At 41.4% G+C, this 14335-nt stretch overlaps 1 protein-coding gene across 3 annotated transcripts in view; it reads right to left on the bottom strand.

The window, feature by feature from the left end:
- The window catches only part of LOC126236001 (uncharacterized), a 78526-nt gene that overhangs the window by 33769 nt on the left and 30422 nt on the right, over positions 1-14335 (bottom strand). For all 3 annotated transcript variants that reach the window (XR_007544858.1, XR_007544859.1, XM_049945010.1), the window contains exons 2-3: positions 11642-11800; positions 3424-3602 (exon numbers count right to left, since the gene is read on the bottom strand). Coding sequence is in view for 1 of the 3 variants with exons in the window: in XM_049945010.1 (XP_049800967.1) it covers positions 3424-3602; positions 11642-11800 (338 nt within the window). In the remaining 2 variants the exon portion in view is untranslated. The remainder of the gene's footprint in view (positions 1-3423; positions 3603-11641; positions 11801-14335) is intronic.

Below are 14335 nucleotides of genomic sequence, written 5' to 3'. Positions count from 1 at the left end.
GTTGCAGGTTACTGACAAGGACTGCTAAACCCTGCGATCAACTGATCGTAATGAGCATCAGGAAACTAATCAGAGGTCACTCCGAAGTAACTCCTGTGCAGGGTATAGGTCACTGTGCCCCTGCTTTTTAAAAAAAAACTGAGGTCAAAAGTCATGAAACTATTTCAAGTTGGTCCTGACTAGAATGCAGAAGTGCATCATATTTCATCATATTGGTTGGCTGGTTTGTTAGTTTCATGTACCTGGTTCGACCTCCGCTATCGGGTGGAGAAATGTAAGGTCCCCCTGAAAAGGTCAGGCGTGCACTACACGCAGGAAGTGGCTACAAGGGTAGCGGAGTACATGTGGAGTGCACATGTGGTTTTTTAGGTTAGAGAACTCCCTCCCTAGGCCTGACAACACGCCTCCTGAGACGTGACAAGGTAGCAGTAGGCAAAACGCAACAGGGAATGACAATATTAATGTGGTAATAGTAAACTGCTCTCACTAATAAACAGCCACGATGCCCACATAGTACTAGGGAAGGAAAGTTGGCTGAAACCAGATGTAAACAATAATGAAATTCTAAACTCAGATCGGAAAGTATACCACAGAGACAGGCTGGACAGAGAAGGGGGAGGCATGTTTATAGCAATAAAAAGTGCAATAGTATCAAAGGAAATTGATGGAGATCCAAAATGCAAAATAATTTGGGTGAAGGTCACGGTTAAAGCAGGCTCAAACATAGTAATTGGATGTCTCTATAGGCCCCCTGGCTCAGCAGCTGTTGTGGCAGAATACCTGAAGGAAAATTTGGAAAATATTTCAAGTAGATTTCCCGACCATGTTACAGCTTTGGGTGGAGATTTGAATTTACCAGCTGTAGACTGGGAGACTCAAACATTTATAACGGGTGGCAGGGACAAAGAATAAAGTGAATTTTTTTAAGTGCATTATCTGAAAACTACCTTGAGCAGTTAAACAGAGAAGCGACTCGTGGCGATAACATATTAGACCTTCTGGTGACAAACAGACCCGAACTATTTGAAACAGTTAATGCAGAACAGGGAATCAGTGATCATAAAACAGTTACAGCATCAATGATTTCAGCTGTAAATAGAAATATTAAAAAAGGTAGGAAGATTTTTCTGTTTAGCAAAAGTGACAAAAAGCAGATTTCAGAGTACTTGACAGCTCAACACAAAAGTTTTATCTCAAGTACAGATAGTGCTGAGGATCAGTGGACAAAGTTCAAAACCATCGTACAATATGCATTAGATGAGTATGTGCCAAGCAAGATCGTAAGAGATGGGAAAGAGCGACTGTGGTACAACAACCAAGTTAGAAAACTGCTACGGAAGCAAAAGGAACTTCACAGCAAACATAAACATAGTCAAAGCCTTGCAGACAAACATAAATTACACGAAGCGAAATGTAGTGTTAGGAGGGCTATGCGAGAGGCGTTCAATGAATTCGAAAGTAAAGTTCTATGTACTGACTTGGCAGAAAATCCTAAGAAATTTTGGTCTTATGTCAAAGCGATAGGTGGATCAAAACAAAATGTCCAGACACTGTGACCAAAATGGTACTGAAACAGACGATGACAGACTAAAGGGCGAAATACTAAATGTATTTTTCCAAAGCTGTTTCACAGAGGAGGACTGCACCGTAGTTCCTTATCTAGATCGCCGCACAGGTGACAAAATGGTAGATATCGAAATAGATGACAGACGGATAGAAGAACAATTAAAATCGCCCAAAAGAGGAAAGGCCGCCGGACCTGATGGGATACCAGTTCCATTTTACACAGAGTACGTGAAGGAACTTATGTCCCTTCTTGCAGCGGTGTACCGTAGGTCTCTAGAAGAGCGCAGCGTTCCAAAAGATTTGAAAACAGCACAGGTCATCCCCGTTTTCAAGAAGGGACGTCAAACAGATGTGCAGAATTATAGACATATATCTCTAAAGTCGATCAGTTGTAGAATTTTGGAACAAGTATTATGTTTGAGCATATTGACTTTTCTGGAGACTAGAAATCTACTTTGTAGGAATCAGTATGGGTTTCAAAAAAGACGATCGTGTGAAACCCAGCGCACGCTATGCATCCATGAGACGCAGAGGGCCATAGTAGACACAGGTTCCCAGGTAGATGCTGGGTTTCTTGACTTCCGCAAGGCGTTTGATACAGTTCCCCACAGTTGTTTAATGAACAAAGTAAGAGCATATGGACTATGACACCAATTGTGTGATTGGATTGAAGAGTTCCTAGATAACAAAATGCAGCATGTCACTCTCAATGGAGAGAAGTCTTCTGACGTAAGAGTGATTTCAGGTGTGATGCTGAGGAGTGTCGTAGGACCGTTGCTGTTCACAATATACATAAATGACCTAGTGGATAACATCAGAAGTTCACTGAGGCTTTTTTGTGGATGATGCTGTAGTATATCAAAAGGTTGTAACAATGGAGAATTGTACTGAAATGCAGGAGGATCTGCAACGAATTGACTCATGATGCAGGGAATGGCAATTGAATCTCAATGTAGGTTAGTGTAATGTGCTGCGAATACACAGAAAGAAAGATCCTTTATCATTTAGCTACAAAATAGCAGGTCAGCAATTGGAAGCAGTTAATTCCATAAATTATCTGGGAGTAGGCATTAGGAGTGATTTAAAATGGAATGACCATATAAAATTAATAGTCGGTAAAGCAGATGCCAGACAGAGATTCATTGGAAGAATCATAAGGAAATGCAGTCCGAAAACAAATGAAGTAGGGTACAGTACACATGTTTGCCCACCGCTTGAATACTGCTCACCGGTGTGGGATCCGTACCAGATAGAGTTGATAGAAGAGAGAGAGAAGATCCAATGGAGAGCAGTGAACTTCGTTACAGGATCATTTAGTAATCGCGAAAGCATTACGGAGATGATAGATAAACTCCAGTGGAAGACTCTGCAAGAAAGACGCTCAGTAGCTCGGTACAGGCTTTTGTTGAAGTTCTCAGAACATACCTTCACCGAGGAGTCAAGCAGTATATTGCTCCCTCCTACGTATATCTCGTGAAGAGACCATGAGGATAAAATCAGAGAGATTAGAGCCCACACAGAGGCATACTGACAATCCTTCTTTCCACGAACAATACGAGACTGGAATAGAAGGGAGAACCGATAGAGGTACTCGAGGTTCCCTCTGCCATACACCGTCAGGTGGCTTGCGGAGTATGGATGTGGATGTAGATGTAGTTTGCTTAATGTTCCATGGATTTCTCTGCATGTCATATGGTAATGATGTGGAAGGAGTCATTTACATTCACACCACAAATTATCTGTAAATATAGCTACATGCTGAACACTTTTTTTAAAAAAACAAAATGTACAGATGAAAACTACATGAAAGGTATTCACTACAATGTACTTGCAATAAAAAAGGGAAAAACTTATTACACTTCTTCGTGGTCAATCTCTGTTGGGCATGCCTCCTTGTCGACATCCTTGGGTTGTTCTGATGGTCTTGTGGCTGGGGATGATGCATCACAGCTGGGAGGTTCTGTCTTTACACGTGGCAGTGTCAGTGATGGTAGTCGGAACCTGCCATTGCCATCTGGTGATGAACTCCAAGATACCTGACAGGGGAACAACAACAATAATAATAGTAGTAGTGTTGATGAGACAATATTCAGCAATTAAGTGAAGCTTTACTTTAAATACTGGTATCATAAGATATTTGTGCATTAAAGTTTGAGCCTAGTTCCACAAAATATATAATGGGGTCATCCCATGCCAAGTGGACCAAATGTTCCCACTTTACCATCTCAAACTAGAATGAAATTTTGCTTACATGTTTGCTATAAAATAATACAAAGTTGTACAAAATATGAGCTAAATGACCTGATGTACCATCACTCATGACATGCGCAATTTCAGAGAGAGCACACCCATACAGTTCCCAGACCCGCTTATATACTGGCACACGGTTATGCTGACATTTCCAGGTTATGCTGACATTTCCAGGTTTTCCAAGTAGGAGAAGGAAACCTTTCTTTCCTGGCTTTTGCCGTGCATGTATCAGTTGTTGCGCCAACTTGCACTTCAGGCAAGAACCACCATCTTATCATTTGACGAAATGTGCAAGCTTCTCTCAACTGATTACTGTGACAGAACACGTGTCACTGCGACACATGTAGAATTTTACTGCCGTCAGAAATGCCCTAAACAATCTTACAAAGCCCGGACTGTGAAATTACGCAGTTGAGCCTTCATTGTAAATTTGCCACAAGTACCACTCACAAATCCTATGCTGACCACATGGTGTGTGGTGATATTATTTGTATGGCTCCGGATAGGGAAGTTGGCAAAAAAGCACTTCAAAATGAGAATCCGAAACTTACAGCCATGCTCTGTATAGAACAGTCTTTTGAAATGTCACGGGTCATAGGTGACCAGATTGCTGCTTCAGGGGAAGTATCAGATTGCTGTGTGAGGGGAGTGTTGCTCAGTCAACTCGTGTTGGGCATGCTGCAACTGTTCAGGATGACGGGTAAGCCATTGCAGCAGTACAACCTTACAACCCGCATCACAGCACTGCATGGAGCAGCGTCGGTTATGGCCACAGCAGCAACAGGCGGCGTCACAACAACAGCTGCATGTTCCCCTTCTGTCTTGCCCGTACTGCTTTGTCTGATACATGTGTGCTGGGTGCCCTAAGCGTTGGGTAGTTTGCAACAAATGTTGAAACAAAGGCCACATTGCATTGGTGTGCAAACTCCTCTTCAAATGTGGTGCGCACTGTCAATGTGCGTAAACTATACCTCTATAATGACTGTTTCCCTAAACACATTGTTTATCGACTTGCATGAGTTTAATAAACTGCTAAAAATGCAAGTGGATACAGGAACTGCAGTGACTTCAGTAAACATACATGGATTTGCGTGCCTCTCCCCTCATACAGGTTTCACGGATGTCGGTTTGCTCCAATTAACAGCAGAATCTGGTCCTAGGTCAGTTGTCCACTCCTGTCTCTTACAAATTTTTTGTTCGCTCTCTCACCTGCCTTGTTGAGGATTCATTCTCTTACCGCAGACCTGTTCTGGTTAGAAGCATTTCCTTTCAGTTTCTCTATTGTCATAAGGTAAATTTCGTGTCAGATTAAGTTCCACATCAGCAGCTGGAGACCCTCTGCTCTGAGCTTTGTCTCCGTTTTCCCCTATGCTCAATTGTGGTACTGGTTTTCAGGCCCACGTTACCATTAAAGAATCTGCCTGCCCTCATTTGTTTCAGGTGTGGCAGGTGCCTGTCACGTTGTGTCGCTCTGTCAATGCCAAATTAGATGGTTTGGACATCACTCAATGTCACTCGACCTATTTCTTCCAGGTAATGGGCTACACAACTAGTAGTCATTAAGAAGATAATGGGTAAGCTTCGCCTCCGTAGCAACTTCAGTGGCACAATTAATGCACTGTCCGTGACAGATACATACTCTTTGACCTGCCCTGATGAGTTGCCCACAAAATTGCCAGGCAGCCACTATTTTTCCAAGATTGATTTATCAGAAGCATACACTTCCCTCTGATAAGGCTACTGAGCATCTTCTCATTGTCAATACACCTTTCTGCCTGTACCCATATCAACGCTTGCCTTTTAGCGTCACTACGTGCTAGCAATTTTTCAGCATTTTTTAGAATAGCCTACAGGCTCTGTACCCAGCTGCATCAATTACCTCGATGATATCGTCACTTCAGGTATTTCCACCAAAGACCACCTTAGCAATCTCTGATCGTTGTTTTCTGTTTTGCAGTCTGTGGGTCTAAAGTGCAGTTTATCCAAATCTCAATTTTTTCAGCCGCCAATTGAGTACCTATGTTTTGAGGTTTCTCATACAGGGGTCAAGCCGTTGCATGGCCATACTGATGCAACCACAGCTTTGCTGCAGCTGACCTCGATTAAGGAACTGCAGGCATTTCTAGGTAAAGATGCATCCACTGTTGCTCAGCCTCTGAACGTGCTTTTGTGTAAAACTGTGCCTTTTTTCTGGTCCCCAGCTTGTGACCGAACATTTGCTTTGCTTAAGACTAAGCTTCAGTCTGCATTGTGTCTGGCCACTTTTCCGCCAGGTCGGCATCTAGAGTTGGCTACAGATACCTCTCACACAGTGTTGGCGCATAAATACATGGATGGGTTTGAACATCCCATTGCTTACGCTTCTAAGACAAACTCCCACTCAGCAGTGGTATTCTCAGATTGAAAAGGAGTCTTTAGCAATAGTGTTTGCCCTCAAGAAATTTCACATCTTCTTATGTGAGTCTAAGTTCCATGTAATCATGGACCACAAGCCATTTGTTGCCCTTTTTAACCCTTCAGCTTCCGTGCCGGACAAGGCAGCACATCATTTGTGGCAATGGGCTCTCTCTCTTCCTCTTCAGTTATCATTAGCAGATCTATTACCAGGCGATGGCACAACATGGCAAAACTGATGCCTTATCTCGCCTTCCGACCGGGATGGACCCAGGGTTCAATCAGGATGAGTTACTTTGTTTCTATTTAGATACTGAGAACCAGAATGCGGTCAATGGTTTTCCCCATCACGAATGCCATGATAGCGTCAGCCATCACCATGGATTCTGTACTTAGTTGAGTCCTCTAATTTGTGCAACATGTTTGGCCAGAGAAACCCCCAGCCATGTCTCTGATCCTTTCATAACTACTTCTTCCTCCAGCACCACCTTTCTGTGTTTGATGGGGTTCTTTTGTTAGCTACGGAGGACACTGCTCCACGAGTTACGATTCCTGCTTCCTTATGCCGTAATGTACTGCGGCTTCTGCACGTCAGTCGTTGGGGGACCTCTCGCACTAAATATTTGCCCGCCAGCATGTATGTTGGCTGGGCACAGCTGGGGACATTACGCAGCTTATGATCACTTGCACTAACTGTCTTCAGCAACAGAAGCCCCTGTGGGCATCTTTTGCCCCTGGCCAAGACCACAGCGCCATGGGAGCTTCTACATCTTGATTTTGCTGGGCCCTTTCTAAATCAGTATTGGCTCATTGTAGTGGATGCCTATTGCACATTTCCCTACATGGTATGTTGTCCATCCATGTCTGCAGCGGCCACTACTTTGGTCCTGTCCAAGATTTTTGGAATTGAGGGACTTCTGTATACATGGTTACTGATAACGGCTTCCAAGTTTGTTTCTCAAGAATTTGCATCTTTTTGTCAGGTTAGTGGTTTTTGCCATCTCACAACTCCCCCGTTTCATCTTCAATCTCATGGTAAGACCAAATGCATGGTTCAGACGTCTAAAACTCAGATGCCGAAGTTTGTATCTGGTAGGTCCCCTGAAGCTGCTTTGGACAATTTTTTGAGTTTGTACCATTTCACTGCAGTGGGAAACAAGAGCAGTGGTGAATAAGAGCCTGGGAGAGCTGCTACATGGGTGCTAACCTGACTCTGCGTCAGCTAGCGTCACCTGCTCCATGACAGTTTCAGCTGTGTGCACCTGTCTGGGCTCATGGCTTTGGCTGTCGAGCAAACTGGGTCCCTGCCATCATCGACCGTCGCCCGCACTTGTGTGCCATTTGCACTCCTGATGGGCAGACGTCTTGTCACTTTGACCAGCTGCATCTGTGCATGGTGGACCCTGTTCTGGACGGTACATTGCCTCTCCCGCTGCTGCTAATGCCTGTTCCTGTGTCGCAAATGGTCTGGCTCACACCACAGAAGGGGTTGCTGCCTGGCAGATTGTTGTCTGGGGCTCCTGCCTCTGCCTCCTCTCCTTGACTACTGTCACCGTTGCAGCCCCTGCTGCACCTGTCGCCGCAATAGCCACCTCCACTGCTGAATCCTGTGCAGCCGTCGTCTGACACCCCCGCTGATGCCTCCAGCACCGACTGCTGGCCTCTCACAAGGGGTGGGGTGGGGTGGGGGGGGGGGATAACACGCCAACCCGCCCCCTCATTACTTCCGCCCCTACTCGCCAGTGTGTGCCCGCTACATGATGCAGCAGCCGCCGTCGTCGGGTGACGAAATGGATGTCGACACAATCATTGGTGTTTTCCCTGACTCGTAATCTCAGTGCCTTGCGAGATCAGTGTTCTTTTTTTCACGGTATCAGTGCTTTTTTTTTCCGGAGTGTCATGTTTTTACGTACATTTGTAGTTTTCACACCCTCTAAGAAAAGAGTAGTGATGTATCTTCACTCACGTCTGTACAGTTCACAGATTCACTTATAGGGGCCACCTGAGTCAGCCCCCTGACATGCTCTTGTGAGCCGCCAAAGAAACAGCATTATTTAAGTGCTCACAAATGAATGTTCAGTCTATTCCTTATGCTAATTGCTCTTGTCCAGTCAATGTGTTCAGTGCTATGCAAAACCTGTATCTTAGGTGTTGTTCTATGAAGTACTATGTTTCATAAATTTTGTTTGTTCTCGCTATAACATGAGGAAATTAAATTTAAGTGTTATTAAGAGTGAAACAAAGCAGAGGTACACTGAAGTGTCGGGCAGTAAAAATGAAGCATAGTGACAATGCTTACTCATCAAGTTAGCTTCCATTAGGAAAGTGGGTGCACTCAGCGACTGTTATGTATTTACAAATGATAGAGTGCAGCAATCCATCGTCGTTTTTTGTTTGCAAATCCGGATTTCGGCTGGAGCCTAGTCATTATCAATACACTATTTTTTAATCTCTGTGCGTGTTAGTTCCCTGTTGCTAGCGCCTAGCCATTATCAATGCTCTATTTTTTTTTATCTTGATGCATGTTAGCTCGCTGTTCCCAACAGGGAACTAACTAACACACATTGGGACTAGGAAACAGTGCATTGATAATGGCTAGGCACTAGCTGAAATCTGGATTTGCGTAATAAAACGTGCAAAAAGGATGACTGATTGCTGACTCTATCATTTATAAATATTTACTTACTTTGTTATAGTCAGGGCATGACTCGATATTATTACAAATTTCCTTTCAGACAATGTGATTTTCAAATTTGCCTGACAACAAAACGAAAAGTTCATGGACTAGCAGTGACAGGATGTATGCATCACAAAACAATTTGTTTTTTCAATATAGTCTCATTTTAGGTCAAATTTATTACACCTTTTGCAGAGAGTGAAGTCCATACATGAAGTGCAGATCTAGAGGGTAAGCAAAATATCCGTCTATGCCTGCCATAACTTCTCTCACTGAACTCAAAATGTTAGCCAAAATTACTGTATTTTATGGACTACATGATGCATTTAATTTTTAAGCAATTTTTTAAACAATAACATTTTAATCATTTTTATTATTAGATTGCAAAGCCAGACTAAAAACGAGTTTTTTAGTTTATAAAACCGAACTGACCTTTAAAATCCCTTAAAATCATCGTATTCAGTTTTGGCCATTTTCCATTCAGTCCTCTATTTGCACATTTAGTCTTCTTCATTTTTTCAGTTCTTCTTCACTAGCCTGCAAATCGCGTATGGTTTTTTAACTGTTGGTGGAGGGCCGAAATGCCACTCAGCTGCTCTGTTTCCACATTCTTCTGCATATGGTATTATTTTCAAATTTTACCCCGCATCATATGAATACTTTTTTATTTTTTCCCATTATGAAACTAGCTACTACAAAGATATTGTACTGTTAATACTAACACACATCACTTTCAACTGAAATTCACTGGCACCACAGACTGCAATGACGCATCAAAGGCTGGGCAGTGTTCTGGGTTTGTGTTGGCAGGGTGGGAGAGAGACAGTGTTAGCAAGCTTGTGAATTCCCAAAACTCTTGTTCGTCGCATTGGTACACTGCTACTGCCAGTTGAATCCAATGTTGCCAGGTAGAGAGAGGTTCTCCACGGCATCAAATATATGGCCATTTTTAAGACTGGCAGGAATTTTAAATCAAACATTGGACATTTTTATATTATTTTCAAGCATAAGATGCATCTGAATTTTGGAGGCGATTTTTTGAAGACAAAAGAGCATCTTAGTCCATACAATACTGTGATTTAAAAAAGTTTGGTCACACAATGCAAAATGTGGGATGGAATACAACAATATGGAAAGGGTATATTGCTATCCACAACATAGGATAGACACTGAGTGGCATACAGGCACATTAAATAAAGACAACTTGTATCTTCAGCTCTTAAGCAGGACTTCCAAAGTTTTAAGAAGGTGGTCTTCCACAGCTCTTCAATAAGTGAAGATTGGCACGATTTACCGCCAAGAGCTACTGACAGAGGTTCTGTAATGAACAACCCTCTTTGGTCCGCAGACCTTCATTGGATTCAGTTTCTAGCCAACATTCGGAATGCTAAGGCTGACTATTAATATAAGATGAATGAGTGCACTGTTTCACATATTTTTATGACTGACGACATAATTTTTTACTATTTGACAACAGTGAGAAATTCATGAATTTTATTAACTGGTGCCACTGATTTTATTGCCTAGTATGAAGATATAAAAGCTTTTATGAATCTGATGATGATCTGTGGACTGAAATGGGTTCTTTAACAAAGAAATTTTATCGGCAGCTCTTGGCAGTAAATCATGACTTTAAAATTCTTTCAATGTGCCTGTTCGTCACTCAACACCACCTCTACACGGTTGTTAATTTTTTTTTTTTTTTTTTTTTTTTTTTGCTTGGGAAACTGATTGCAGCCAGACAGTGTCAAATCTGATAAGACTGATTGTTACAAGAATTCTTATTTCAAATCCTTATTTCCCATTGCCAAAGACCGTTTGTGGGAATGTGCAGTCCTCATAAAAAATGACTATTCACCCTTCTTTTGCAATCCTGGCCTCTTGTCAAAAACTTTAGCATTCAGTTGGTCCAGAAGACATGCACAGCATTTGCCTTAGTCATCACATGATACCAATTACCCGAATCCCTACCACCATCAAGAAAACACTGGCAATAACCTTTTCAGTACACGAAATAAACTTCACATTTTTTGTTGCTGGACCAATGTTTTCCAACAACTGTTTTTATTCCTATTTCATTTCGAACACGGCACAATGAACACATGTCGCACCTACAGCAATAAACTGTGCACAAAATCAGTTTAATTCTCTTTGAAGATTGAAACTTTGCTGAGAGTTCATTTTCGCACTTGCTTTTGGTCACCATTCAACCAAGTTGGCACTCGAAACTTCCTGGCAGATTAAAGCTGTGTGCTGGACCGAGACTCGAACTCGGGACCTTTGCCTTTTGGGGCAAGTGCTCTACCAACTGAGCTACCCAAGCATGACTCACGCCTCGTCCTCACAGCTCTACTTCAGCCAGTACCTCATCTCCTACCTTCCAGTCTTTACAGAAGCTCTCCTTTAACACAGATAATCTGACGCCATATTGACACTTTCTCCACAACAATTTCGTTTGTGGTTTTTAATTTAGAATGTCCTTTAGGTGGATCATCTTCAGGAGAAATACAACCACATTTTTATTCAGTCACACATTCCTTAAACATTTGAAGGTGGGAGTAGACTCGCTCTAAACCTTTATCAATTTTAGACAGATTTCCATCGGCAATCAAGTACCCAAAACAATAAATTTTATAACAACACAGTATTTCAGAATACCCATTTAACAAAACACAAGGCATCTATACCATTTTGAGAAGTTTTCACCTTACCCTCGCATTGCTTTATACAACAAACTACATAACTTGATCTTACTCTATCTATTTCAGACAAAAGATGTGTATCCCATAACTGTCTGTAATCTTGCTGCATCTTATCGCATTTCAGTGCTGATGATCTGAATTCATTGAACAGTTCCACTTTGTAAAGGCACTCTCCACAAATAAGCTGTGACAATCCATTGCCAGGGTGGATCTGAAAAACAGAAACAAATGCTAACTGTATTACTGGAGCTTGCAGCAATTTATTTTTCAGCAAGGACAATGTGTATTAAAACAACTACCTGCTGGGGAAAAGCTAGAGAACACATGAAGAAAACTTATTAAAGTTGAGATCAGTGTAAATATATCATTTTGATAGATGCATGTGGGATATGTCGCTACACCACGTTTCACACTCCCCTTTCCCTTAATATATAATACAAGCAAAACATAGCACAATACCACAGTGCACTGAACAAGTGCTCACCTCAGTCATCAAGAAACAGGTACATATTAGAACAGGTCAGAAGAAAACAATGGCTACCCATCTCCCCTACAAATTTGCCAAGGACGACAAAACGTGGTCCTCATATTGTCCACAACACACCGATTCCATGTCCGCACGACATCACTGACCCCAGTAAATACATCAAGCAACAAGTCTTTATTTGCAACAGCTGTTACAGTAGCAAAATACAAAGAAAATACCACATGTGGATTTTTAATTATACAGTTCACTTGTATAACTTGTAATTAGTAGTTCTGGTGCAGCAATGGAAGAATCTCTTGTCCATTAAAATGTTAGTGAAAGCTTCTGTGGCTTGTTTTGATAATTCTGCGTCTAAACTTCAGCTAGTGTTTTGCAGGGTAAGCAACTGAGCTGCTACACACCATATCGTTGAATGTCATGTTCGATATGAACGCGCAGTTCTGATGTGTCTTGTACAAGTATACTGCATTATAGTACCAAGCCATTTCTTCACCTTGCACTTTTGTGCAATATAGTGACACAATATTATTGAGTCAATAATAATGAGCATGTGAGGGCTGCTTTAGCTAATGTACCGGCAAACTTAATATTTTGTAGAATACTCTTCATTGATCATATTATTTTGACTCAACAAACTGCAAATATAAATCATGTCAGCACTAAAACAAATTATATCCCTTAATGAAATGATTTAGGCATAAAGAGTATCATTTTAAATCGTGTCCACTAATTACTGCTGATTACAATTACTTTGGAACTATTTTCGCAAGATATGCGAGTTAGAAATTTACAATTCTTATCAGCCATTGTCAATATTTTTAACTAGATATTTCACACAAAGAAAGTCAAAGTACAAAACTTTTACAGATTTGTCAGAAATCAAAATGTATGAAAACAACTTCAATGCTGATGCTCTTGTGTCTGATCAGATTAAACAAATTAATGAGTAAATTACAAGGATATGTATATAATGGCTGGTCAATTCCTACCTTCAGGATGCGAATTTGCAGTACGCCAAGAGAGAGAGTTACTATCACTATATAACAGAAAAAATGCACTAATCTTACATTTTGAGGTGACTTGGCAGTTACATACACAAAGTTTAGCAAAGTTGTGAGCTACAGGTTGCAACAGTTAAGTATAGGTGACAGATCACAGCGTTTGAAAGTAGAAGAATTCAGGAAATCCAGCAAATTTTAGATTTGGTATGAATATCTTCCAACTTTGCACAGTGGAAAAAAGCATTTAGACCCCCAAATTTTCTGGAGCAATCTGACATTACAGCAACAGATCGAAAGAAGAGTTAAGAAACTGAAGACTTTCTTACTGATGGGTAATAAAAGGGTGCATGAATTTCAAACTAGTATAATTAGCCCTATTTTGATCATATACAAAATGTTCTCATATCACTACAGTTGGTAATGTACCCAATTTATTAACTGTTACTTTTTAACATTTTAAAAATAACGCCAGGCAGATAGTGGCCTTGTTCGTGAATACATATTAAAAGTTTAAACAGCAGCAATTTCCTGACTTATTGCAACTTTCAGGTCACTGAGTGTAAGAGGTTTGTTACAGTACACTTCACTTTTTAGGTAACCCCATAAGAAGAAGTCAAAAACAAACAAATCCAGTGAGGGTGCTGGACAGTGGACATAGCTGAAATGTGAGATTGTGTGTTGGGGAAACATTTGAAGACCTAACATCCTAAATGTGGTAATGACCAAAGGCAATATTTTGAGATACAACAAAAACAGTATTGTACGACACAATACTGCAATTCCGGTGTTATTCTGATGACGTTGCACTGATACGACTACAGCCATTACTAAACACATCAGATGAGTTTGCAATTGCGAATAATTAATACCATCAGCTGTAGAATGGAATGAAGACAATGAAAATCTGTGCCGGACCGGGACTCGAACCCGGATTTCCCGCTTATCGCGAGCGGTCACCTTACCATTTGGGTATCCAAGCAAGACTCATCCCGTACAGATCAGACGTTGTGTTTGAAAGTCACATGCACAGTATTGGCAGATAAATACACTATTGCAGTGCCAATGTCATTCTGATGACAATGCACCGCAGCGACCACAGCCATTACTAAACACATCAGATGAATTCACAATTGTGAATAATGACTACCATCCGCAGTAGAATGGAATGATGACAGTGAAAATTTGTGCCAGCCCAGGACTTGAACCCGAATTTCCCACTTATATTGTGCAGTCGCCTTACCATTTGGCTATCTGTGCA

Source organism: Schistocerca nitens, chromosome 2 (genome assembly GCF_023898315.1).
Source record: "Schistocerca nitens isolate TAMUIC-IGC-003100 chromosome 2, iqSchNite1.1, whole genome shotgun sequence".
In the NCBI taxonomy this organism is placed as follows: Eukaryota; Metazoa; Arthropoda; class Insecta; order Orthoptera; family Acrididae; genus Schistocerca; species Schistocerca nitens.
This window is presented reverse-complemented; position numbering and strand designations above follow the sequence as displayed.